At 39.2% G+C, this 25,129-nt stretch overlaps 1 protein-coding gene across 1 annotated transcript in view; it reads right to left on the bottom strand.

The window, feature by feature from the left end:
- LOC131959429 (ankyrin-repeat and fibronectin type III domain-containing 1) overlaps window positions 1-25,129 on the bottom strand; it is a 149,783-nt gene that overhangs the window by 120,863 nt on the left and 3,791 nt on the right. Inside the window, exon 2 of the mRNA XM_059324628.1 lies at window positions 21,556-21,651. Coding sequence (XP_059180611.1) covers window positions 21,556-21,572 — 17 coding nt within the window. The 5' untranslated portion in view covers window positions 21,573-21,651. The remainder of the gene's footprint in view (window positions 1-21,555; window positions 21,652-25,129) is intronic.

Raw genomic sequence — 25,129 nt, forward strand, 5'->3', positions numbered from 1 at the left:
ACCTGAAGTGCACTTGCTTCACGATCATAACTTCATCTGTGTCTGTTGTGTAAAAGGATAGCTCTCTCGAACACTAATTTCATCAATAATATAAAACAACCAGAGAGGTTTCGCCGAGGAATGACCAGCCGGTGGCCCCGTGCAGTTTTCTGAAATCCACTCAGAATATAAAAAGGATGATGGGAGGACGGGGGTAAAAGAAAGGCATGAGGGAAGTATGCGAGGAAGGAGGGAAAGGAGGTATTGAGGGACGGCTGTTTGTGAAGAACTCGTTAGTGAGTGAGTGTGTGTGTGTGTGTGGCTCCCTCCCACACATCCAGACACCATACATTCAGGCATTCCTCGGTCGATTCGCTGTCTCCTTATTCGTCGTGTTTTTAGAATGGGTGTCTTTTTTTTCTCTCTCTCTCTTTCTGCTTCAAAATCTCTCTGTGGCATTCTCCATTTACCTCTGCATCCCCTCCAGCCGTCTGCTCCTCCTTTCTCTCATCCGTCTCCCTCCACATGCCTCCCTTCTCTCTCTCCTCCACTTTCACTCTCCTTCCCTTTTTTCCTCTTCCTCTTTATGTTCTTCATGCTGACTTGAGAAGGTTCACACCAAAGGTGAAGAATACTATATAATGTATATATAGTATATGCACTCACACTTGCAACAGGCTCTATAAAGCAGCCAGGACCCACACTTTAATTAAAATCACCTCCCACTGCAGTTTTGATCTTACTTTCACCCGAATACAGCTCAAGCTTTTTTAAAAAGGGAAACCCGAAGGTGTGTTCTAATTATCGGGATATCACACTGCTCAGCCTCCCCAGGAAAGCAGACTGGCTGATTGTCAAATCTCAGATCTAGTGTGAGGAGGGGGGAGTTTGTGGGATGTGGATACAGGGGTTATTGCTAAAAGCCATCTGAATTTGAAAATGCTTTGTAAAAAAAAAGGAATAAAAACAAAATACAACAAAAAAAATGTATCAGTTTGAACAAAACTGTGTGGAATTTAACCATAAAACATTTTGTGACCAAATGACGCATTTGTGAACATCATTATGTGGGCTGCAGCTAACAGTGTTCTTTTATAATCAATCAATCAAATTATTGAATAATAAAGCCCCTTGAATAAAATTTCTGATTTGTGATATTGGGCGATATAAAAATAAAAAATGGCTTGACTCAATTTGTGTTTTCACAATTAAGCTTTTGATCTATAAAACATCAGAAAACAGTAAAAAAAAAAAAAAAAAAAAAAAAAAATGTGCGCCATTCGAGAAGCTAGAACCATGTTACATTTTCATTTTTGCTTGAAAAATAACAAACAATTAAGCAATTATCAAAATAGTTGCCAATTAGAGTTAGTGGTTGCCAATTGGCAGCTGCCCATTGAACAAAACTGCAGAACACCAGTAATGATCAAATACTGTGTAGACGGTTAAAGAAATAATCATTCTCAAAATCCCAACTATCGAGATGTAATTACACTGCCAAGACAAATAAGCTGCATCACAATCAGAATAAGTGACATTTAAGCAATGCATGTAAGGGTGTTTGTCTCAGCAGAGATTAAGATTTTGTCAATTTACTGACTGTGTGTGTGTTGGGGTGTATCTGTGTGTATGTGTTCTGCGTCTGTTTGCGGAGCTGTGATCCCACGCTGCAGTTAATGTTGTGTGAAAGGTGTGGGCTGTGTGAGCTTGCAGGTTCCTGTGCTAAAGAGTTCAGTTTATTGATCCGCCTCTCCCAGTCTCCCTCCTTCTCGATCAAAATTCTCTTCATTCCCTCCCTCTCTGTCATGATTTGCACTGCCCCTCCCCCAGCTGCTCATTGATCTGAGAAGCAGGATGGTCTGACTATATTGCCCAAGAGGCATAGTAATATTTTCGAATCTCTGGGTAGAAAGAGCAGCGAGAAAGAGAGACAGAAACAGACAACGCCGGAGAAACAGAGCTAGACAAATTAGGTGAACATAGTGTAATATTTATGACTCTTAAATCCTCTGCATGCCTCATCCTTCCTGACACCATAATATTATTCTTCAGGAAATCTGCAGTGTTGCAGCAGGTGCATACACATTTGCAAAACAGATTTATCAATATTATGTATACATGTCCTGTGCTGCTGCACTTGAATACTCTGCACATTTATTGTTGATTCTGAAATGGTATCAACAGCACCCCATTTTTGCCCTTTTTCCACCATATGGTGAACATAATCTAAATTGTGAATGTTTCTGTTTTTACCATTAAAATGAGGAGTAATACCACATTTTGTCTGCAGTAGAAGCAGACAAAAATATACTCCATACACCAAGGGTAAAATCCACCAAGATCACCAACCTAAACAACAGAATAGGTAATTTGTCAATACCACCCAACGACTACAGGTTGACCGATAAGGGTTTTTTAAGGCCGATGTCGATACCGATTATTTTGACATCAGTCTTAACTAGGGATGGGTACCGAATGAATCGATTCATGTAAAATCAAATGGTACCATTTTTCGGTACCTAAACGGCGTTAACTTTAAACTGATCATTGATTTCAACCTGTTTTCATTTGAAGTCTTTGATTTACAAGCGAAGTCTTTGATTTACAAGCGTGCTGACGATCGCACTATTTTTTTATTTACCTCCTCGTCTGGTCCTGTCTGCTCACCGCGGCCACTAGCTGTTGCCCTCTTCCACCCTGGCGCAGAGACAAACAGCCCGGCTCTAGGCCAGCCGCTAGCCGCCAGCTGCTATCTCTCCAGTGTCTCTACCCGGGCTTGGCCTTCGTCTGCCTCCAGATTGGACCTTCCTTACTCCGTTTGCTCTCTCCATTCTTCTGTAGACCAGTCATTAACAGCTAGCTGCTAGCTGCTGCATCTCTGGTCCTCCGCTAATACTCCGCTCTTCAACTCAGGAATATTACCTGCCACTTTACTCCAAACTGCCTCGCTGAAATTAAATCCCTCAGACTCTACATCATCCTCGATATGTACACAGAGCAGCCCGACTCAACTTTGTTTATTCCAACCATGTTATGCCCACAATACTGTCTGACCGGTGCTGCGCAGCACAGCTACGACGTCATCACAACAAATCACACGTGCACTTGCAACTTTTTTTTTTTTCGTGCACTTGCAACCTGAGAGCGCTCATCTGTGTTGACAGCATCATCCACCTCCCAACCTCTGTTCTGGCATCCTTTGATAATACTGCAACCTTCATGTTCACACGTTCACTCAACAATAAAGCACTGCTCATCCTGGATGCTATATTGTTTTGATATATTTTTTAAAGTTTATATTTCAAGAAATAAATATGTTGAATTGAAAAATTGAGATTTTATTATTAAACTAATTAACATTTATTACCACATAAACAAACGTTGAGTACCGATACCGATTCCCAGGTACCGGGTATCAGTACCGTATCGGTTAAAATGTGAAAGGTACCCATCCCTAGTCTTAACCGATCCCCAATTTGTGCTGCTGATTTTTTTGGGCCGATTCTTGAAGCCAATATTCTCTGTCTGTTCTCCCTCCATTTGCATGATAAAAATGACACAATGACAACAAATGTTACACAAGTCTCAATTTAAAAAAAAAGAAATAAATATTTTTGCTCAATCTCGAAAATAAAGAAAATGTATGTAAATGTCAGAAGTGAAGTAGTTACAAGGGTGGTGTGACCACCATAAGTGACATAGTTGCGTAAAAACATGATTCACAAAATGTGAGCCATACAAGCCAAAGAAGTTCCAGGATGTTTCAATACTTTTGTTTTCACATGGGACATGAACCCCATTCTACTAGATGTTCTCGTGGGTGACCAATATGGTCGTTCGAAGGGAGACCAGTCTCAAAAAATCAGCCTATGTTTATGAGTTAAATACTATTTGAATATTTATATGCCTCTTATTTTGTAATGCATTTATCACTGCAGCAATCCTCATGTAAAAAGTCTTCCACACCTTGCTGGGGTAAATAAAACTTTGGCTGATAAATGAGGTTTCCTTTTCTTTAAAATAGCTGGAGAGATAGAGAGACAGGAAGAAGGGAAAGTTGGGAGACAGAGAGAGCTGGAGTTCAGAGGACAGAGGGAGACACAGTGAAAGAGAGTGAATCTTGACAAAAAAAGGATATGGCAGCAATGAAGCGAACAGCAAGCCTCTTAGGGGAATTTACCACCACTGCGAGGAAGAGCTGAGCTCAGACTATTGACAGCTCAGGCTTCTTTTTGCCTTTAGTCCGCATTTGGCTCTAAAATGTTTTCTGGCCGATAAATAAATAATGTACTGCTATTTTCTAGGGTTATTTTCATTTAAACACAAAACATACACTTGGGAGCACAATACGTTTTTTCCACTGAGCTAAAAATGGAGGGGTTATCTGTGGACAGTCAGTAAAACTTTGAATGTAAATCTTGAATAATTTAATGAGGATTTCCATTTCAATAAATAATTATTCATGACTTATTTATCAAATCAGCTGTAAAAACACAGTGTTAGGTGATTCATTTCATTCAGGTTTTAAACCACCTGAGCGTTGCCACTGACATTTAATTTTCACTCGCAAACAATAGGCTGTCACAACACAGAAGTGAGAAGTTTTCTCTCTATGATTTAGTCATTGTGTTTTCCCGTGTGTGCAGCAAGCCCTGTCTTTACTGACCACTCTGTTGCCTCCTTCTTTACACATGTCACCAGCTGTTGTTTTTTTCCTCAGACAGACGGGAGTTTGGAATAACTGGAGCTACTGGTGCAGTCACCAGAACGTGATGCCTTACCAGCATTCAACACAAAGACGCTACTAGGGCCACATGCTGAGTGGAACTGAACTGGGTCCCTCCAGTGGTGGGCAAGTGTTTTACATTAGGTAAGAAGAGAATCTACAGACACTATAGAGACACTTAAGTAGATTTAAGTGCTTTTATTATTATTTTACAAAGCATTAAGTCTTTTAATTTGAATAAACACAACATGAACACTTCAATTCAAGTAAATTATGTTAATTGGAGAACCACACCATACCATATTTATAGGCCCAGTGTGCCACCGGTCTGACAACAGACTTTTTTTAAGCATTTTTTTAAAATATATTTTTTATCCCACAATTTTTGTAACTTTATTTTTCATCCTGTGCCAATTGCCTATTGCAAGATCCTGGGTGCTACCTAGTGTCTGTCACCCTGGGGAGAGCCCTGAACTAGACTCATGCTTCCTCCGATACATGAGCAGTTAGCAGACTGCTTCTTGAGTTTCCCCAGTAGGATGTATAGCGCGTGGGAGGATCACGTTATTCCCACCGGTTCTTTTTCCCACCCATCAGGCACCCCGACCAACCGCTACTGACTGCACGCTTTTTTTTAAAGCATTCTTGACTTAATTATTTCAACTTTTCTTTTTGATTTCTGCAGTCTCATGCCTTTTATGCGGCTTGGTGGGGCATTTACTTGAGATTGAGAATGAGATAGAACTCTTCATTCAAACAGATATGAACAAGATAAGTACACATTGAATGAATCTGACATAGACTTTTCAAACAAATTGAAGAAAAAATAAGGAAATTTTTAGTTTGGAGTTATGGTCGTTAGGTTGATTTTGCAGAACTTTATGTTGTCACAGTGACGTTTGACCTCTTGGGTTTTATATGTCATCATTTCATTACTTTATCCCATTAGACATCTATGGAAAACTTGGTCATAAATAGTATGAATTCTTGATGCCCAAAACATGTCGTTTGAGGTCACAGTGACCTTGACCTCTGACCATCAAATTGTAATGAGGCCAAGTAAAAGTTTGTGCCAAATGTGAAGAAGTTACATTAAGGCATTTCTGAGTAATTGTTGCTGAAAACTTAATGGCTCCAGTCACAGCTGTCGCAACATAGAGGCATTAAAATCTCTTGGGCTATAACACATCCATGGAGCAAGCTTGTAATCATGACTGGAAAATCAACACTGCCTTGTGACAATAACAATTCATCGCTGACACCTTGATACATCATTGCACTCTCCAGCTCACTTGACAACAGAGGGAAACAGCCAGTGACGGAGAAAGTGAGAGCAGTTTAAGAAAGCTTCCTTCTGTAATTACTGTGGCAGCACCCGGCAGCCTTGCCTACTGGGATTAGTGAGACAGGACCATTCACAAGACACAACACACACTCACACAGAATCTAAGTTATTCACAGTAAAATGAACACCATCATTTTGGAGCACACCGGAAGAATCTTTAATATCCTCACGGAATGATAATCACCCTCTATAGAAGCAGACACTCACACACATCGCACGCTGAGGATGAGCGCTGCCACCGTCTTTATGAGTCATCAGTAAAGGGCCCTGCAAAGCAGCCCCAGGATTATCTCCCTCTCCCTCTGTGCTGTGTTGCAGCCTTGACATCTCTGCCTCTACTTCTGCCTGTGACCAATCATCGCCTCTATAATACTTCCCTTTCTACTTTCTTTTATTTCTCATCTCTAGTCATTTGTTCCTGTTAGTGTGGCTCCGTCTAGTTTTACTTAAAACGCACACTTCAATTATAGAGCGTGAGGATGTAGTTGACGCGTGTCTTAAGCCGAAAAAATCCCACAGTTTCTTTCTTATGGTTTATTGAAAACCTTTCGTTTGAGCATTACAAACAATAAACTGCAGCAATCCAAAATAATAATAATTATGAGCACGGTCAAAAACTACTGTGCTCTCCTCGTCTCCATAATCCTAATTAAAAGCAAAGTAAGCAATTATGACGTTACACACATCTCAGCCAATAAGAAGAGTGCAATTCCTATGAACCAATAGGCATTCCTACAACCTCAATAAAGAACTATAAACTTATGAAATACAAATCTGAATTATTTAGCAGCTTCTCCACAATGCACAAAATGGCTCTAGCAGTTCCTTTTGCTCTAAGTACTTTTCTCTGCCGTCTATCTCTCTCCTAGTCGATCCTCAGCACCTATTTGATCGTAAAAATCCTCTATTATTATTACCTTTAGGAACTGCACAGTGCATACAATATGTAAAGTAATTGAGAGAGATTAAACTGGTAGAAAACAGCTGCTCACCAGCTCATTTCGACTACCTGTATCTAATATGAGAATAGAATCACCTGTTACACCTTTAAACTTTTTCTCTAATGTCTCCTTTTGTAAAAAAAAGAATCCACAGCTGTAGATTAGTATAACATAATCACAATTATGTACCTTCAAACTGAAACGTTCAGGGATAAACATAGTATTTTCTCTGTAAATAAAAATAGTACATCTCCTGTAAGCGTATCCAGCTTTCTGCCGATGAATCATCCATCCTACACATATTCACATAGTACTAGCTTGGCATTTCAGCATCTTTCAACTCAGTTCATACAGAATTTTTAAGAATTATTGACACACATCTCTAGTATGTTCTGAATCCAGCTCAAGGGGTGATCAGGGAGGAACAAACAACAGCTGGGTTCCGTCTGATGCACATCCCCTACTGATATTATTTTGGGATTAGTATAAAAGGGAAACATCAGGGATGTAAAGACACTGTTCGTCTCGGGCAAACAGTTTCATATTCACATACACCTGCATTTGCACATACACAAGAGAGATATTGCTCTTTAAAGTTAATGTAGCGTCTGTCAACAACTGTATTACATAGAGAGAGTGCTAAAAAGCCTGTTTGCCCTTGAGCACTGAGTCTGTTTGCTTTCAAAGTGCCACTCAGTACTTAGAAATGATAAATAAAGGTTGTAAAAGTAATTTATTTATCCACTTACGTCACTCTGTCTTCCCTTAAAGTCAAAGTTAAGTGGTCATCCTTAAATAGAGGCCACCTGATTCACACCTGATTTTTCACAAAATTGATGACCTCACTGATTGAATGCCACACTGCTATTTTTTTTAACACTCACCTTTCAACTAATTGCCCAATTGCACATCCTTAAGAGCGTGCATATCACGAATGCTGGGTCTTGTTGGTTTTCTGAGAATCTACTGCACCTACTGGTACCTTGTTTGCCATGTAGCAATAAAAAATACACTAAAAACCTGGATTCATCTGGTTAGTCACATTGGACTGCTATTATTTTGAACACTACTGTATGTGTACAATACACATACAAAACATCAGGTTGGTTGTTTTATATGTCCTTTAACATTGTGATTGGCCATCTCTGACCCCCAAGTCTCTGAAAGTGCATCTTACTGTGGCTCACATGAAAGCTTTTTCAAGCACAGGCACTCTGAATAGCGTTGGGGATTATTCTCATGCAGCAGGAGATGCCCTCAGGGAGGAGATATAGACTGCTTTGTTTTAAATGTGAGAGTTTCAAAAGAAGAACATTCCCTGAGGCTGTTCGACTTTTGAGCAGTACACCTTTGCTACTTTCAGGTATGTTTTGTAAGTTTGTTTTCTTCCATTAATTTTTTTTTTGGCATTTTGTGTATTTTTGATACAGTCCATTCATATTGGTATGCTCTGTTGAAGGTTTCACTGCACTGAGCTCACCAAAGCAAGTTCCTCAAAACCTTTGTTGAAATGGCAACAAAGTAAACTCAGCTCAACATTTGCTTGTATTTTGAATTGAGCACTGTTCTATAAATACATTCACACACACACACACACACACATACACACACACACATACACACACACACACACACACACACACACACACACACACACACACACACACACCACAGTGGTATGCCATATTTCACTAAATTAATCATCTTCAGAGAGAAAAATGGAAATGCTCTGCCTAGAGGACTTGGAACCAAATGCCTGTTTTTCTCTTTTCTCTTTTCCTCTCTCCCTCCATTTTTTCATCTGTCTATCAATCCTCTTCCCTCACTCTATAACATCACCCTGCCCCTCCCAGTCTGCGTAATGCCAGTCAGACATACTGCAATTTAGAGAGCTTCTGGTCCTGAGGGCTGAACTGAATAAAAGATGAAGCAATGTAAGTTTTGGCTGCTGACTTTGAACTTTAACTCTCTTTAACTCCCTTCACCTCTAAAACTGCTTGTGAATTATCACTTCTCGGATGCAAGGTAAAATCGTTTCCTGATGTTAAAACCATACTAATCATGGATTAAAGGTCACAGAAATCAGAAGGTAAGAGGGACAAGCCCTACATTTAAACTAGAATTACTGCCTTGCAGACACTGCCAACCAGTCGAGTTGAATCTTATATCCATGCCTGTCCCAACTGAGCACTATATTGAAATATAAGATTTCAGGGAATAATTCCCAGTGAGAGACATGCTGTCTTTACTTAGACACTACTTTCACAGAAAAGTGCAGATGGCTGAAAGAAAGATCTGTCATGGTGTGCAACAACCATCACCTGAAGCTCAACATCAGCAAAAGAAATAAGCAAATATGAAATATGGTCACAATCTCTTTTTCTGTTTCTCAGTTATGGTGTTGTTTAATGCTCAGAAAAGTGTTTTTGCAGAGAATTAAGATGTGATAGTAGAGCTGACCTTTGACATTTTGGATGTAAAACTCCTTGATTTTTTCCTATTAGACATTTGTTTAAAATCTTGTCATAACTAGCATGTGAAGTCTTGAGTCATATAGCCAAAAACATGTTTTACAAGGTCACAGTGACAGTTCATCCTTGAGTCCAAGTGGACTTTGGTGCCAAATTGAAGGCATTACCTGAAGAAAGGAACTAACAGACAGACATAATGCCTCAAGCAATGGGCAACAAGGAGGCATAAAAAGTGGAATCCAATGTTTTGTTAATTATAGTTCTGTGTGAACACATGCATATACAGCATCTACATGATAAATCTGACGTGCATTTCCAAGCGTCCTATTTTTTTCAATATATTTTCCAAGCGTTCTATTTTTTTCCAAACCTCCTCTCGAGAGTTACTGTGAGAATGGTTTTCCAATTTAATCCCCGGTGATTAGAGAGCTAATCAATTCTTCTTGATGGGTGGAGGGTTCACTGTGGTATTAAGGTAGAGCTTACACACACACACACACACACACACACACACGAGTTTATCACAGCGAGTTGTAATCATTCAGTGTGTATAACTGTCCTTCACACTCACGTCTCCTTGAAAATCCATTAGATTTCATACAATTCAATCAGTATCTTGCAGGACTACAGCAGGAAGTCAGTTTTGACGTTTTAACCATTATGAAAAAAAGTATATTTACAGTTACAACATTGCTTACGTTTGTTATACAAAGCAGCATGCTGTACTGTCATTTTAATAGTTTTTCTCTACCTTCCAGGCATCTGTAGGATTTTATTCATTTCACAGTGCACCCAAACAACCTTGCAATCATAATGAAATTATGTATGTGCAACTTTAATGCCACCATAACTGCACAAGGCAAACCGAATCAGCATATTATTATTGTAATGTAGCCCAACTTGTCCTTTTTGGGTATCCATCACATTTCTCAGACAGAAACAGCACCACGAGAGAAACTATTCCTTCCCCAAAATAAACAGCCTTTTTCTCTCTCATTCAATTGAATGACTGACACTCACACAGCCACTAAGTATGTTCACTGCTGCCTTTGTTTTCCTCTCACATAAACATCTTAGAACATAATTTTACCTCCCTCCAGTGAGACACATACAAAGGCACGCACACACCCTGTTTTGATGGAAGCCGACCACTGTTTCTGTTTTTGCTCATGTCTGATGTCCAGCTGACCACCATTCATGATTCATTATGCGGCAGTTCACTTTTAAATTTAAACTGCGCTGTGTGTCACTTGTCATTGTCATGGTTGTCTGGAGAGTGATTAAGCTGCCGCTGCTGTGTGTGTGTGTGTGTGTGTGTGTGTGTGTGTGTGTGTGTGTGTGTGTGTGTGTGTGTGTGTGTGTGTGCGTGCGTGCATGTATATGTGGAAGCAGAGTTTTCCAACGCAAGATGAGTGCTCCTCTTTGGATGAATGTCTCGTCGTCAGTTCATCTAAAGCAATGCACACACACACACCAAAAGATATAATAATAGATCACGGAAAAACACAATGACATTAAACAGGATCAAAGATATGTTGATAGAAGGTTTTGACAGTGTGCTGAGATCATGTCTATCTGCAGACACAGGCAAGAGACCTTCCAGCTATGCTGTTCGCACAGTCTTGGATATTCAAACACAGTCACTCACACACAAATAAACATACACACACACACACACACACACAGGAATGAGCACAGAAACACACAGAGGTTCCCTGCGATGCAGCAAATAATCTGTCTCCCCACCTCAAATGCATGCAGCAACCTTCCACTCAGCATGAATGCATAGTGATGAGCGCAATATAAATAGGCACCTCAAGGGCTGAACGGTGACATCTATCAAACAAACAGGTCAGCTAGAGCAAAAACAACTGGTTTGACGTCAGTTGTCATAGGGCCAGATAATTCATGAGTCTGTGGCTTGACGAGGAAGCTTTACCCTCACACAGCTACTTTGTGAACGCCGTGTTTATTTAATGCTGAGCCACGGGTGTGAGAAATTAGAAAATTATTCACTCGTTTTAATTTATGAGTTTATGGTCTCAGTGGCTTATTTCAAGTCTTCCTCAATACAGTGTGATGTTTAGTTAATAGATCATGAGGTAAATAGACGATAAAGCATGGTACACCTTGGGCCATGGCTACCTTGTAATTGACAAATTGCTACCACCGCAACCTGTCAACCAGGATAGAAGACCAGCAATGAGTATCCGTGGTATTGTGTATAGCTGTGAACTTGTTTTTGGGTGTTTTACAAGTTTCACAGCCTGTTTAAAGTTCATGAAAGTTAATTGTAACATTTTCGTAATCTAAAAATGTCTTGTTCAGTGTCTGCAAGTTAAATTGTACCAATTATTTTTCCGATAAGCACATTTTGTTTCAAGCCTCATTTTCACTAGGCAAATTCAGGGATCTGGAAGTGAGAAAAGAGGCTCTGTCTGTGTGTGTGTGTGTGTGTGTGTGTGTGTGTGTGTGTGTGTGGGAAAGCAAAAAAGCAAGAAAGAGAAGGTGGAAGACAGCAGATCGTACACAATGTTTCTGCAGTCATTAGCAATTTAATTAGAACGCTTCTTTGTTCATTTTTGACCCGCTCGCCCCACCCAACGGGTCGACCCTCCATATCACCATAAATACTCAATAGCTGTGTTTCCATTAAAGCCGTATTTTGAAGCGAAATTTTGAAATGTCGCAAAAAAGAAAATTCAAATGAGGGATGCTTCCGTCAACTGGTTTAGAGCAAATAAACAAAGCTGCACAAACGAAATCCAAATGTTCCCACACACCACTGGCTTTGGCACCAAAAGATGGCAGTGTAATGTTTTTGCTGTAGGCTAATCTGTCAGTAAACAGAAGAAGAGGGAGAGATTGTGCGAGAGAGAAAACAGTAGAAGTAGAAATTGAGCCAGAAAGAGAAAACAACAACAAAGAATAGGTTGCCACTCACAAGAGAAAATGGAGGGAAGTCTTCAGAATTAGATTCAATTGATTGGGCAATTTATAACTGTTCTTTCATGTCAGCTCGTCTTGACCAGCAGAGCAGAAACAGCTGATCAGTGATGTGCATGCAATGTTCGCTACATCAGAAAAAGATCAGAAAAGGTGTTTCCATCTCACGTTTAGCACATTAACAATTTTTTTTTAAAAAGACAAAAGAAAACACCTCAAGTGAGCGTAAAAACTGCGCATTTTTGAAGGTTTTGTCAAATTTAGTTTTTTCTATCAAGCTTTTCTCTTGCAAATCTTCAAAATGCGAATAGAAATTTGTTGATGGAAACACAACTGTTGACTATTCCTCCTGGTAAAAGATGTTGTAGTGTGACCCCCCCATCGCCAGTAAGCCATGTAGTATGAAACCAAAGTGACTTCCCAATCCCAAATCAACAAGTTGTGTGGTGTGAACAGTTCAACAATTCACAACTTTGAAGGTCAAGTAGAGTGTTAACTTAGCGTAACCTTTGTAACCTCTCCGGCTCCACCCTCTCATCCAAATATGGTAAAAAAAAAAAAAAAAAAAGTAACAGCCAAGACGCCAAACTTGACACTTCAAACCTGAAGTCGACAAATGAGAAAGCATAATGCCATGGTTGCTACATCCGCTTTGTTTATACAGCTAAATGTAGCATGTATTGTGTTATTGCTATTGAAATAGGGACTCTGGTAAAAGTGTGTGAAGTCACAAGGGAGGCAGTGAAAGCTGGAGCAGCCATGTATCATCTTTAAAAAAAGAACGATCCAGATAAATAGCTTCAGTGTAGGTCTAGAAGTATTAACAGCAACTTGCTCGTGCGCCCCACTCAGCATCCTCTCAGTCTGACAGCTCAGCCCCAAATGAACAATTAGGGCCCTTCTGGTTACCTGCTCACTGCCACAGATAGTATTTACTCAGCATGTCAGAATGAAGATTAAGAAATAAACACCTCAACTGTGTTAACTTGCACAGCATAAGTAAAACACAGATACAAAAGCATGCAACAGCCTAATTATATTTGTGACATAGTCTGTTCCAAACCAGCAGCCGAAGTGAGCTTTATGTTCTTTTTCTTTACGTTCTTTATATTACTAAATAACACACTTGGGGTTTGAAGGGTCTGATTTCTTAGGTGACAGCTTTCTAATGTCAGCCCGCTGCCTCTGGTTCCTTTGAAATACTGTGTACAGTCCCCTAATAGACCGTGGCCATTACCTCCTCAAATAGCTTAGACCTCGATTTCCCTACACTGATTCCTCTACAGGCTGTGTGAATAAATCTAAAGCCGGAGCCCCTGATCAGATTTCTGCCAGCTTAACCTCAGTACAAGTAATTCAATCCCCTGAAAAATAGATGGGTAAATTTGCTCTGGCCAGCTGTTCCAGACAAATGATTCTGATGTGAGCCGAGACAAAGAGGGACTTTAATGAGTTATTAAAAGCTTCCAAACGCCGCTGCATGACAGCAATCTCCTCTATTTGTTATCCAAGGCGCCCATATCTAAACCTTGCATTAAGCTCAAAAGACGGACTTCATGTCAAGTGAAAAGACTCACTGAGTTGAAAGTTTGACTGTTACTACAGTATCTGGTGAAGGATGACCCTAACCATGATCACACAACAGCTCCATCAGTCACATGAAATCCAGCTTAAGTCCCTGACAGCATGATGATGACGATGACACTTTTATTGTCTCCAAGGGAACATGAATCATCTACTACGGACTATCAGTTTACACACAATAGGAAGACAACTTCATTACATTGTCAAAACATAACACTGACTTCCGGTGTCGCCATTTGGTAGAAGGCAGCAGGAAAACGAGCTCTTGAAGGACCAATTGAAAATAGCTCTTGAAGACTACTTTCGGAGCAGAAAACTAAATTCATTAACAATTGATAAAGAAAGTACATAGGGCGAAATGGACAGAAAAGGGAGGCTTAACAAAAAGAATGATGAAGAAGAATGAGACGCAACAACAAACGGATAAATGGCATTTCGGAGGGCTCTGAGAAAAACGATATAAGGTTTGTATCAGACTTTATTCACTCATCACTGCAGATCCCAGACGACACGGACATCCAAATTGAGAGAGCGCACCGCTCGTTAATTGCCAAACCGAAAGAAAGTGACGCTCCTCCGCGAGCAATCATCATCCGCTTCTTGGATGCAAGGGTGAAAGAGCTGATAATACAACAAGCATGGAAACAAAAGACCAGGTATGAGGGACGAATCATCTACTTCAATCAAGACTACACGATTGAAACACAAAGGAAAAGGAAACGTGAAGGCACAGTCTCCGTACCCTGCACTGCACAGTTAAAAGTGTTTCTGGACTCTGGTATTAAGACGTTCGCTACACTTATGGAGGCTGCGCCTATGCTGAAGGACATGGGGATCAGCGTGGAGGAGGAGGAGGAGGAGGAGGAGAGGGACAGACTACAGAGGATGATGATGGACCACAGCAACAGGACAGAGGAGGAAGAAGAGGCAGCCACACATCACAGAGGCGGACTTTCAAGCAATCATCCAGTGAATTAATATGATAATTATGGTAAGGACCAAAAAGAACAGAAACACATAGATACATGGCCTGAAACCAATTTAAATATCTGCTTTATATAATGCACACTGAACATTTACAGAGCTAGTTAAAGATATACAGTACAGGCCAAATGTTTGGACACACACCTTCTCATTCAATGCGTTTTCTTTATTTTCATGATTATTTACACTGTAGATTCTCACTGAAGGCATCAAAACTATGAATTAACACACATGGAATTATGTACTTAACAAAAAAGTGTGAAATAACTTAAAACAATATCTTGTATTTTAGATTACTCAAAGTAACCACCCTCTGCTTACTAGAATATAAGACATGTTTTCAGTTATTTCACACTTTTTTGTAAAGTACATAATTCCACATGTGTTCATTCATAGTTTTGATTAACCTCTTACATTATTTGATTTGATCTACAATGTAAATAGTCATGAAAATAAAGGAAACACATTGAATGAGAAGATGTGTCCAAACTTTTGGCCTGTACTGTAACTAACTATATAAATCTATATGAATATTGGTTATAGAGAGCGAAATTACTGGATGGTTTTGATGGGGAGGGGACTTTAACAAGAAAATCCAGAGTATTGAATGATGTTTTTAAAGAGTTAGGTCTTATTGATCCATGGAGAAACAATAATCCTAGAGAGAAGGATTTTACATTTTATTCAAACCCACATTTGTGTCTCACAGCAACGTCTACACAAAGTTGTGGAAAGTGGTACAGAGACAATAACTATAAGTGACCACGCTCCCATTACCCTAACTGTATCAATGGAGAATGAAGATGAATGAATGAAGAAGTTTCTCACTTAAAAGAGGAATCAGACAAGGAGACTGTCTGGGTCCTTTGTTATTTGCTGCAAGTATTGAACCACTGGCTGAGTAAATAAGACTAAATAAAAATATAAAGGGAATGAGGGATGAAGGAGGGATAGAACACAAAATATCATCATTTGCAGATGATATATTAACTTATGTAAGTGAACCTTCCAGCTTGTTAATAGCCGTGGTGAATAACCTGAATGAATATGGGGAGATATCAGGATATCTGACCAATGAGGCTAAATCAGTAGCTATGATGATCTCAGGTCACCTTCCAGCAGATCTAGAAGGCAAATTCAAGTTCAAATGGACTAATACAGGGTTTAGATATCTGGGGATCATTATTACTTATGCCACATCAAAGCTATTTGAAGCCAACTATGGGAAATTGATAACGGAAATTAAAAATGATTTGGCTTGGTTGGAGATTTAACCTTTGACTTTGATGGGGAGGATAGAAACCGTAAGAATGAATGTATTACCAAGGATATTGTTTTTGTTCCTGTCATTGCTTATTGTGGTTTCTAATTCTACCTTTATAATGTTAGACAAGATTATATCCAAATTTATTTGGAAAAAAGAAGACTAGAATTAAATATAGGACACTTCTTTGGCCAAAAGAGAAGGGCAGATTGATTTTACCTAATTTAAAAAACTACAACTGGGCTGCTCAACTCAGGGCTATAATTATATGGATTACAAAAGATGCAGATGCATTGTGGGTGGGGATGGAACAAAATGCAAAAATGTACCTATACAGTCGCTTCCATTTTTGAGTGACGCAACACTAAAGAGGTTGAAGGTGGGCAATGTCTGGATGGGAGGGACAATGAGAGTATGGTCAATGGTACACAAGAAATTAAAACTGTCAAACTCTATATGTAGAGCCACCAGAATTTCGACAAACCCTGATTTTTTGCCATCTATGATGGATGCAGTATATAATAGATGGACCCGCCAGGTAGGGGTGGCCGATATGGTCCTAAAAGAAAATCACGATATTTCAGGCTATTTTTGCGATAACGATATTCTTGACGATATTACCAAATACTTAAAAATATATAGAAAATATGATTTTTTTTTTTTAGTCTGTATAAATAAATAAAAATCTAAAATGTAGTGTGAAGTGCAAATCTCAACAGTTGCCAAATACAAAAAAAATAACCATTGACTCTTGAGTATGAGCAAATAATAAAAATAACCATTGAGGGGTTCCGGGGGCATATTTTAATGACATTTTGTAAAGGAGAATAAAGGTTCTTGTATGTTTTTTTTAAGGCATCTTATTTTGACAGTCTTCTTGTAAGTTCTGTGGTGGATTCTCTTAACACACTGTGCTCTTATTTTGAAAGCTGCATATGTTTAGCGACAGGGAGTAAGTAGCTTTTTGTGATTAAAACAACTTTAACCACTACGTCAAGAAGTAGGAATCTTGCCAATATCATGATATGCATTTTTTTTAACCATAAAAAAATATACCGATATTATCGTGAACAATACGATATGGCACCCCCCTACTGCCAGGGGTTAAAATATATTGCACAAGTGTTCAGGGGACAAACCTTGAAGTCATTCCAACAGCTAGCACAAGAATTTAATTTACCAGCCCATGATTTTTACAAATGTTTACAACTAAGACATTACCTTCAGACACATAAGGAGTGGGAGAATATGTGTAAAACCCCATCAAAACTAGAAGAATTATTAATGGCATATACAGGAAGAGAGACAAAGGAAGGGGTCATATCAAAATTGTATAAGGTACTTCAACAGGAATCTAACAACAACAGTTTGGATGTCAAGGAAAAATGGGAATTGGAAGCAAATATTATAATAACAGATGAACAATGGGAAGAAACATTCGAAGCAGGACATAAGGTAACTAGTAGCCCAACATAGAGGGAGTTTGATTGGATGATCAAAATGAGGTACTTTATTCTCCATCTATCTCCTCAAGGTACAGTAATACTTCTGAGATGTGTTGGAGGGGGTGTGGGCTGGTGGGGGATTTTACTCATATTTTGGGATTGCCCAAAGATTTTAGATTTTTGGAAAAAATACTCAAAAGGAAATAAAACATGTTTTGGGCATTGACTTTGCTCTAGATTTAGCAGTGTACATATTGGGTATAGTCCCAGATAATATTATAGATGGGAATTTGACTTTGTTACTAAGAATTCTGCTTTTAATAGCAAGAAATCAATTACAGCCTCTTGGTTAAAGCCACAACCCCCCAGTATAACAGAATGGAGAGAGAGTAAAAAAATTATTTATCATGGAGAAAATCACAGCAAGGTTACAGCTTAAATCAGACAGGTTTGAACAAAGATGGCTACCAGTTAAACAGACAATGTCAGAACTTTAGTCACCTCTTCTTTTTCTTTTTTTCTTTCTCTTTTTTCCACTTTAGTTGTTCAGTAAATGTATGTAGTCATGGATACATGTTGCCTATAATACCTACTTTTAAGAAGGAGGAATAAATATTTGAAGATAGGATGTGTAGAGATAATTATATGTTAGAACTGAAACTGTAATAGCATCTCCTTATGTGTGTTCTTAATGTATGTGTTGTGTGTATGTGTGTTTGTCATCTCGTGAAATAAAGAAGTGAGTTAAAAAACAACAACATCAAATTAAAGAAATCTTTCAACTCCTCCATCAACTTTCTGACATGGCTCAAGATAAGTACATTTTCATACAAACATTTCCCACACTAGTGAATCTTTTTCATATTTTTTCCCAATTAATGACTAAAGTATTTTTTTTACAAAGAGATGCATTATTGGAAAATAAAGTAAAGTAAGGGCACCATATTCAAAGTGGGATCTATTAGAATATAAGTTTCATAATTACGTTTAGTAAGAATAGTTGTGTTTTTATTTGCTTTAAATTTAATTTCTGGAAAATAACTCAGCTTGGAGAGGTTCTTCATGTAAATGCCAGTGTAATATTAGTGATGCAAGTAAAGGGAGTTGAATTATGAGAGTACCAGAAACCCATTTTCACATAGCTGTCACCACACACCTGCATTTAACCGTCAACACATGACAGGTTGTGTCATAGGTTATTAAACAGTACGCTCTAATACTGAGCTGGCCACACACTCCAGGAACATTTCACAAAAGTTCATTTTTCTCTGTGTGTTTGACTATTACAACAAATATCCACATTAGCAAATGAGCCTCTTAGGATTTAAAATTTGCACAGAGACAGAGGAAATGTTATGAGGCATTAAAATGAAGTGGCATTATCGCCCCCACTCTCCAAAACTTAGATTTCTGTTGCTATAACTTCAGTTAATGTATGAACTGGAAACACAAATCAAGAAACAAACATCCATCCTTTAAAAATCCGTTTACATTAAGAGTAAAATAGGATGCTGTTATGATAGTCAACATGAAATTCACATGAAGATAATATAGTATCATTTACTCAGCCTTTCATGTTAGAAACAAATGGTGGTGTCTCCCTCTAGTGGCTGAATGCCATCACTGAACCCAATTTTTTCCATAAATATCAGAACTGTCCTCATCACTATGCTTGTCCTTATCTTATCGAGGCTTAGTCAACAGAACAGTAATTGGAATGCACCAAGTGTCAAACAATTACTGGTTCTGCCTTTTGGGTTTTATCTGAAAAAGACAAACTCTATTACAATTGTGTTGATTGGTATAAATAATGGTGTGTGTGTGTGTGTGTGTGTGTGTGTGTGTGTGTGTGTGTGTGTGTGTGTGTGTGTGTGTGTGTGTGTGTGTGTGTGTGTGTCTACTCAAAAAAAGAGAGGAAGGACAAGCTTATGACGGACATATGACATCACAAATACGCACACACCACTTTCTTGACTTCAGGAACACAGAAAGTTCACGCTTGTGTGCACACGTGCACCACACGTACAACTATGTGTGGGTGCACTTGCAACGGGGTGCATTTATAGCCCCGTTCCCTGTTGCGATGACTCACCAGTGAGTCAGAGGCCAGAGGAGGGAGCAGAGTTGCGCAAGTCAGGAGCCCCTATCTGTAATCGGCGGCAGGTCGTAACCTCGTCGCTAAGAGAAAGCAAGTTGTGTCGGCATAGGAGCCAGGGGGGTGTCGGATAACGAGGAAGGTGATTCAACAATCATCGGTGTGTCACAGTCAATATGAGATATTGGGGGGGGGGGGGGGGGGGGGGGGGGTGGGGGGGGGGGGGGGGGGGGGTGATGCTGATATACTATAAATGAATGGGTTCACTTGACAGGTCCGGTGTAGTGAGTAGGAGGGAAAGCACGTAGGCACCCTTCCTGGGCACAGACACAGCAATGAATTAAACATGTTGCATCTACTCGCGCCGGTGAGGGAGAAAGGTATAATGAAATGACAAGGGAGTGTGTGATTCACACACATACTTGAATGAACAGTCACACACAGGCACCCAGCACTTAACGTACTGTAGGTGCACACATGCTCCAGAGACACAATGCCTATCCTGTTTCTGCTATCTGCAGAATGTGCTGAGAAGAAGGGAAGAGCACAGGCAATAGAGCCAAGAAGTTACAAGTCCCCATGGTTCTTATCACACTATGCCCAGCCACAGCAGCACTGACAAAGAGGGGAGGGGATAGGTTTGCAAAGGAGGCTATTTGGGGAAAGAAGAAAAGCAGGTTTTAAAGGAGGATAACAACACATCATGAATGCTGATTTCAAGATAGATAGATACGTAGATAAATGGATATATAGATAGATAGAGTGCTTCAAGTGTTGATCAGAAAAGTGCCCTCACAAATGGAGGGCTGGAGGTATGTAGGGTTAGATAAATCAGCTCCCCATCCCCCAACAGTGTGAGTTTGCCTGCACACAGACAGTTTAGTTATGGCTCCTCTGTGCCATCATTCTCAGGCTTTTGTCATTTTTCCGCTGACTCATTGCTTCAAAAAGAGACATGGAGTAAAAATGTTTGCAGAGTTGGTGTAATTGCGCACCCCCAAGGATTTGCAAATTTACGATTACATGCGGGTTTCTTCGTATTCCCTGCCCTCCCTGCTTTACTGTGACTGAAAATACTGTGTATACTTCTCAGAAACCCCTCTCATCAAATCAAAAGAGCAACCTTTTTGCATACCGGATGATAATAACCGTGTTTTTTTTGCTAAAAATAGAAAATAACAGGCTTTCAAAATGCCCAGACATGTTGGGCTGTAAACCTTCAAGCACCTCATCAACCTGTCCTACTTAAACAGTGAGAGACGAGTCTGAGAAACACACAGCATCTGTTTAGTTGTAACCAGCTGCCAAAAGAGGTGTCCATAAAGAACAGTGCAACTGGGCTCGTTTTCAATTTCTGTCAAGATGTTGTATTTCAAACAGACAGACAGTCAGTCAGATCTTCATGCTTCGATTTAAATGTCGGCTCACGCAAACTCTTAATTACAGACCTTCAAGCCAGTACTGTAAAATCAGAGTATTTTGAAAGGTTCTGCCTTCAAAATGGCTTTTAGAAAACTAACATATTTGTGTTGATATGTATAATGTATAGTTGAAAGCACTGATTACAAGCCATATATTTACAGTATACAAGAGACCCAATGGCCTGAAGTAATCTGCTACGTATAATGCTATGCTCACAACAGAAGTGTGGGCAACAACAGTTCCAGGAAGCCCCAGAATAGAGACAGGAAGTCCATTTATTAAACACAATAAAACAACTAACAAAGTGTGTAAAAGCTGCTGTCAAACAAGACAAATAAAAGAATCTCTCTTACTCTATGAGTTGCTCCATTCCAGCACCCTGGGGCTCCAGTGGCTCCCCAGGTTTAGGTTGGTGGTCCTCCTCTTACAGTGTGAGTGCTGGTTTTCACCTGGGAACACACACACACACACACACACACACACACACACACACACACACACACATACACACATGTGTTAGCCTGGCAGCAGTTAAGAGTGTGAAAGAGAGAGAAAATGATGAATGAGCAGATGAAGTATGCTATCTTTCACTCATTTATCAAAATCATGACTCATTAAGGTTTGTGGAAATCTACAGGACGAACAATCACTCAAACCACAGCCTTGTCTTTTGTCCGTCCTCTATATCTGTCACCCTCTCTCTGTCTCTTTAAGGGCCTCTGTAGGCCCCTCAGATCTTAAGGTGTTGAGTTTCAAAGTTCTCTTCATACTGTGTGATTTATGATGGAAACAGAGCTAGCCTTGGTTTCTCTGCTGTTGTGCACTTTCCTGTATGTACTCACAATAGATATCCAGCTACTTAAACATCTAAAGAATATGAAGAAGTGCTGAAGCAAAGACACATGGTCAGGATTATCAGGCTCTTTCTATCTTTGTCAATCCACCTCAAAATAGGTGGCACTGATTGCCTTTTCATATTAGCTCTATGGCATAGATACGAATATTCTATTTTCTTCTTCTCTCTCTCTCTCTCACACACACAGCTACACTTGACACTTGAATGAAGAACACAAGACTTTCTTAATCATCGGTCACAAACCATTCCGTACGCCAATAACACCAGCCTATTTCTCACTCAAGGAAACACACCATGAATCTAATTAATATTATTCATGTTAATGCAAGCTAATTATGCAGAGCTGCAGCACCTGGATAAACTGTGTATGGGTGGTGACACCTCTCTCGCCCTAAGCCTGCATGTTAATTAAGCAGAACATCTGGCAGGAAGGGAAACACACTGTCGAGTTGAACTGATGGGACTCTCCCTCGATCCAAAGTGCTGAGTGCTTTAGAAGGTGAACTGCACTTAAATTTGGGATGCGCGTATCTCTTGATGCCAAGAACTGCTACAGTCAAAATTGGGAAGCAGCCAATCCCAGCTTTCACTGATTTTAAAATCCTGGCAGAGCAAAGATAGCGGATGTAGACAGTGTGTGCTGCATTGTGGTGTAAGGTCAAGAAATGCAAACTAAGTTACCCTGCTGTTATATACACCGACATTTTCCTTGATGTGTTTTTGGCTGTACAAGAACAGATGACTTGTGTTCAATCTGTTAGTTCATTAAAGGGGTCATTCAGATTAAAAGTGTTATTTAAGCTACTTATCCATAGTGTATTACCTACAATAGATGGCAGTCAGCATGCTCCCAGTTTGGAGGAGGAGGCAGGAGTACCAACATGAAAGCAACACAACATATTTTAGCCACCAAAATACTGTGACATAGTCGGCACAATATTTAGGATATTTTAACCACTTTGCTGTCTGACAGCCCTTTCTGACTAATGACTTTTCAAAGCCACCACACCTTTGAAAAAAACAACAATTTGCAGAACATAGGAGTTGCTGGTCTACTGCTGCCTCAATTGGTTTGTTTGTTTGAGTTATTGTGTGACTTCAAATGATGAATCAAACAATAATACAATGGACCAGCAACTCCCATGTTCTGCTGAGGTAAAATGACTGTATTTGTCAAAGGAGTCTGGTGTGTTTAAAGAGAAAGAACAGGGCTATCTGATGGCAAGGTAAAGCGGTGGAATATTCTAAATATGCTATATACTTAAACTGATAATGGTTTTTAACCCATAAGAACCCACACCCAGTTATCCACAAAGGAAAGTTATGGGGGATATATCACAGTTAGTAATTTTATGTTTATAATATGATTAGTAATTTTGTGTCTTTTTTAGTAATTTTGTCTTTTTTTTGTCTTTTTTAAGTAATTTAGTTTTTTTTCTGTCATTTTGTGTCTTTTTTAGGTAATTTAGTTTTTTCTGTCATTTTGTATCCTTTTTTATAGTAATTTTGTGTCTTTTTTAAGTAATTTAGTTTTTTCTGTCATTTTGTGTCCTTTTTTTTAGTCATTTTGTGTCTTTTTTAAGTAATTTAGGTTTTTTTCTGTCATTTTGTGTCCTTTTTTAAGAAATTTTGTGTCTTTTTTGGTAATTTTGTGTCTTTTTTAAGTCATTTTGTGTGTCTTTTTTGTGTCTTTTTTAAGTCATTTAGTTCCTGTCATTTTGTGTCTTTTATTTTTTAGTAATTTTGGTCCTTTTGATACTGCCTCCAGCGGCCCCCAGGTAATTTGAGTTTGAGACCCTGTTCTAGAATATTTAAAGTGTTTGTTACATGGGTGTCACCGTGGGTTCTTATGGGTTAAGACTTGGACATATTTTTCACATTGTGTCCAAGGACAGCTGCATCACATGAGAGTCTGCATCAGTCTTGTTGTGCTTGCGATGCGGACTCTTGCAGACATGCAGATGCAGAATGTCTGAATTGGCCTTTAGCTTCTGTGTTGGTACTGCTGTCAGCTTTTCTCAACCGGGGGCATTCAGACCACAATCTGGATAAGTGTCTCCTACCACCCTTCTTCAAGAAATCTGAACTATCCCTTTAATGGATCAAAAGAAAATTAATGTGACAGTTTTTTTCAACTGATTACTTTGCCACCTAAAACCTCTGAAAATTGTAGGTTGCTTACTTTTCTCCAACTCATATTAGTTTTTTTTAACATTTTAAGAGAAAAATTAGCATATAATAAATAAAATATTTAATTTGTTTTCCTAAAGACGATCAATAAAGATTTCACTTTGGGTGATTTGCCTGAATTAGAAGAAGACAGAAGAAGTACTTTATTTATCCCCTGAAGGAAACTATTTTTTTCACTCGGCCGTTATTTTTTATAGATATTAGATGGATAGATAGATAGATAGATAGATAGATAGATAGATAGATAGATAGATAGATAGATAGATAGATAGATAGATAGATAGATAGATAGATAGATAGATAGATAGATAGATAGATAGATAGATAGATAGATCCAATATTCCAATTCCAACTCAGACTGATATGCTTTTAAGCCTTTGAAATAGAAACAAAAATAAATAGAAACATTCATTGAGCAATTTCCTAAACGGCCTTGGACGGGCCTTAATCCTTGTCTGGGAAACCAGCTGATACAGTTTTTGTAACTGTGTCCCATAATGGCAAAGTTTGGGCAACAGACTGAAAACCAACAAAGGGTCTCGTACCAGCTTCTCAAAGCTAAAAAGGTCAACAATACATCAAACAGCAGGGACAAAAGACAACTGCACAACAGAGGAAAGAGTTATTAACTCACTAGTGTCTCAGCTTTATGATATCCAGATCTCCTTTCATTTAGCCCTGGCAGTGGCTACATATGGGTCATGGTAAAGGTCATATAAAAAAAGACTATTCAACACATTCCTCATGTTTCAGTTCTCTTTTCATATATCTGTGCTGTATCTACCTTCCTTTCTTCACTTAAGGCATCCACATTCACAGCTCTGCTTCAACCTAGTCATGCATACTAAACTGTGCTGTAACTTGGAGCAGTGGCCAGCCGC

The sequence above is a fragment of the Centropristis striata genome, chromosome 21 (genome assembly GCF_030273125.1).
Source record: "Centropristis striata isolate RG_2023a ecotype Rhode Island chromosome 21, C.striata_1.0, whole genome shotgun sequence".
NCBI lineage: Eukaryota > Metazoa > Chordata > Actinopteri > Perciformes > Serranidae > Centropristis > Centropristis striata.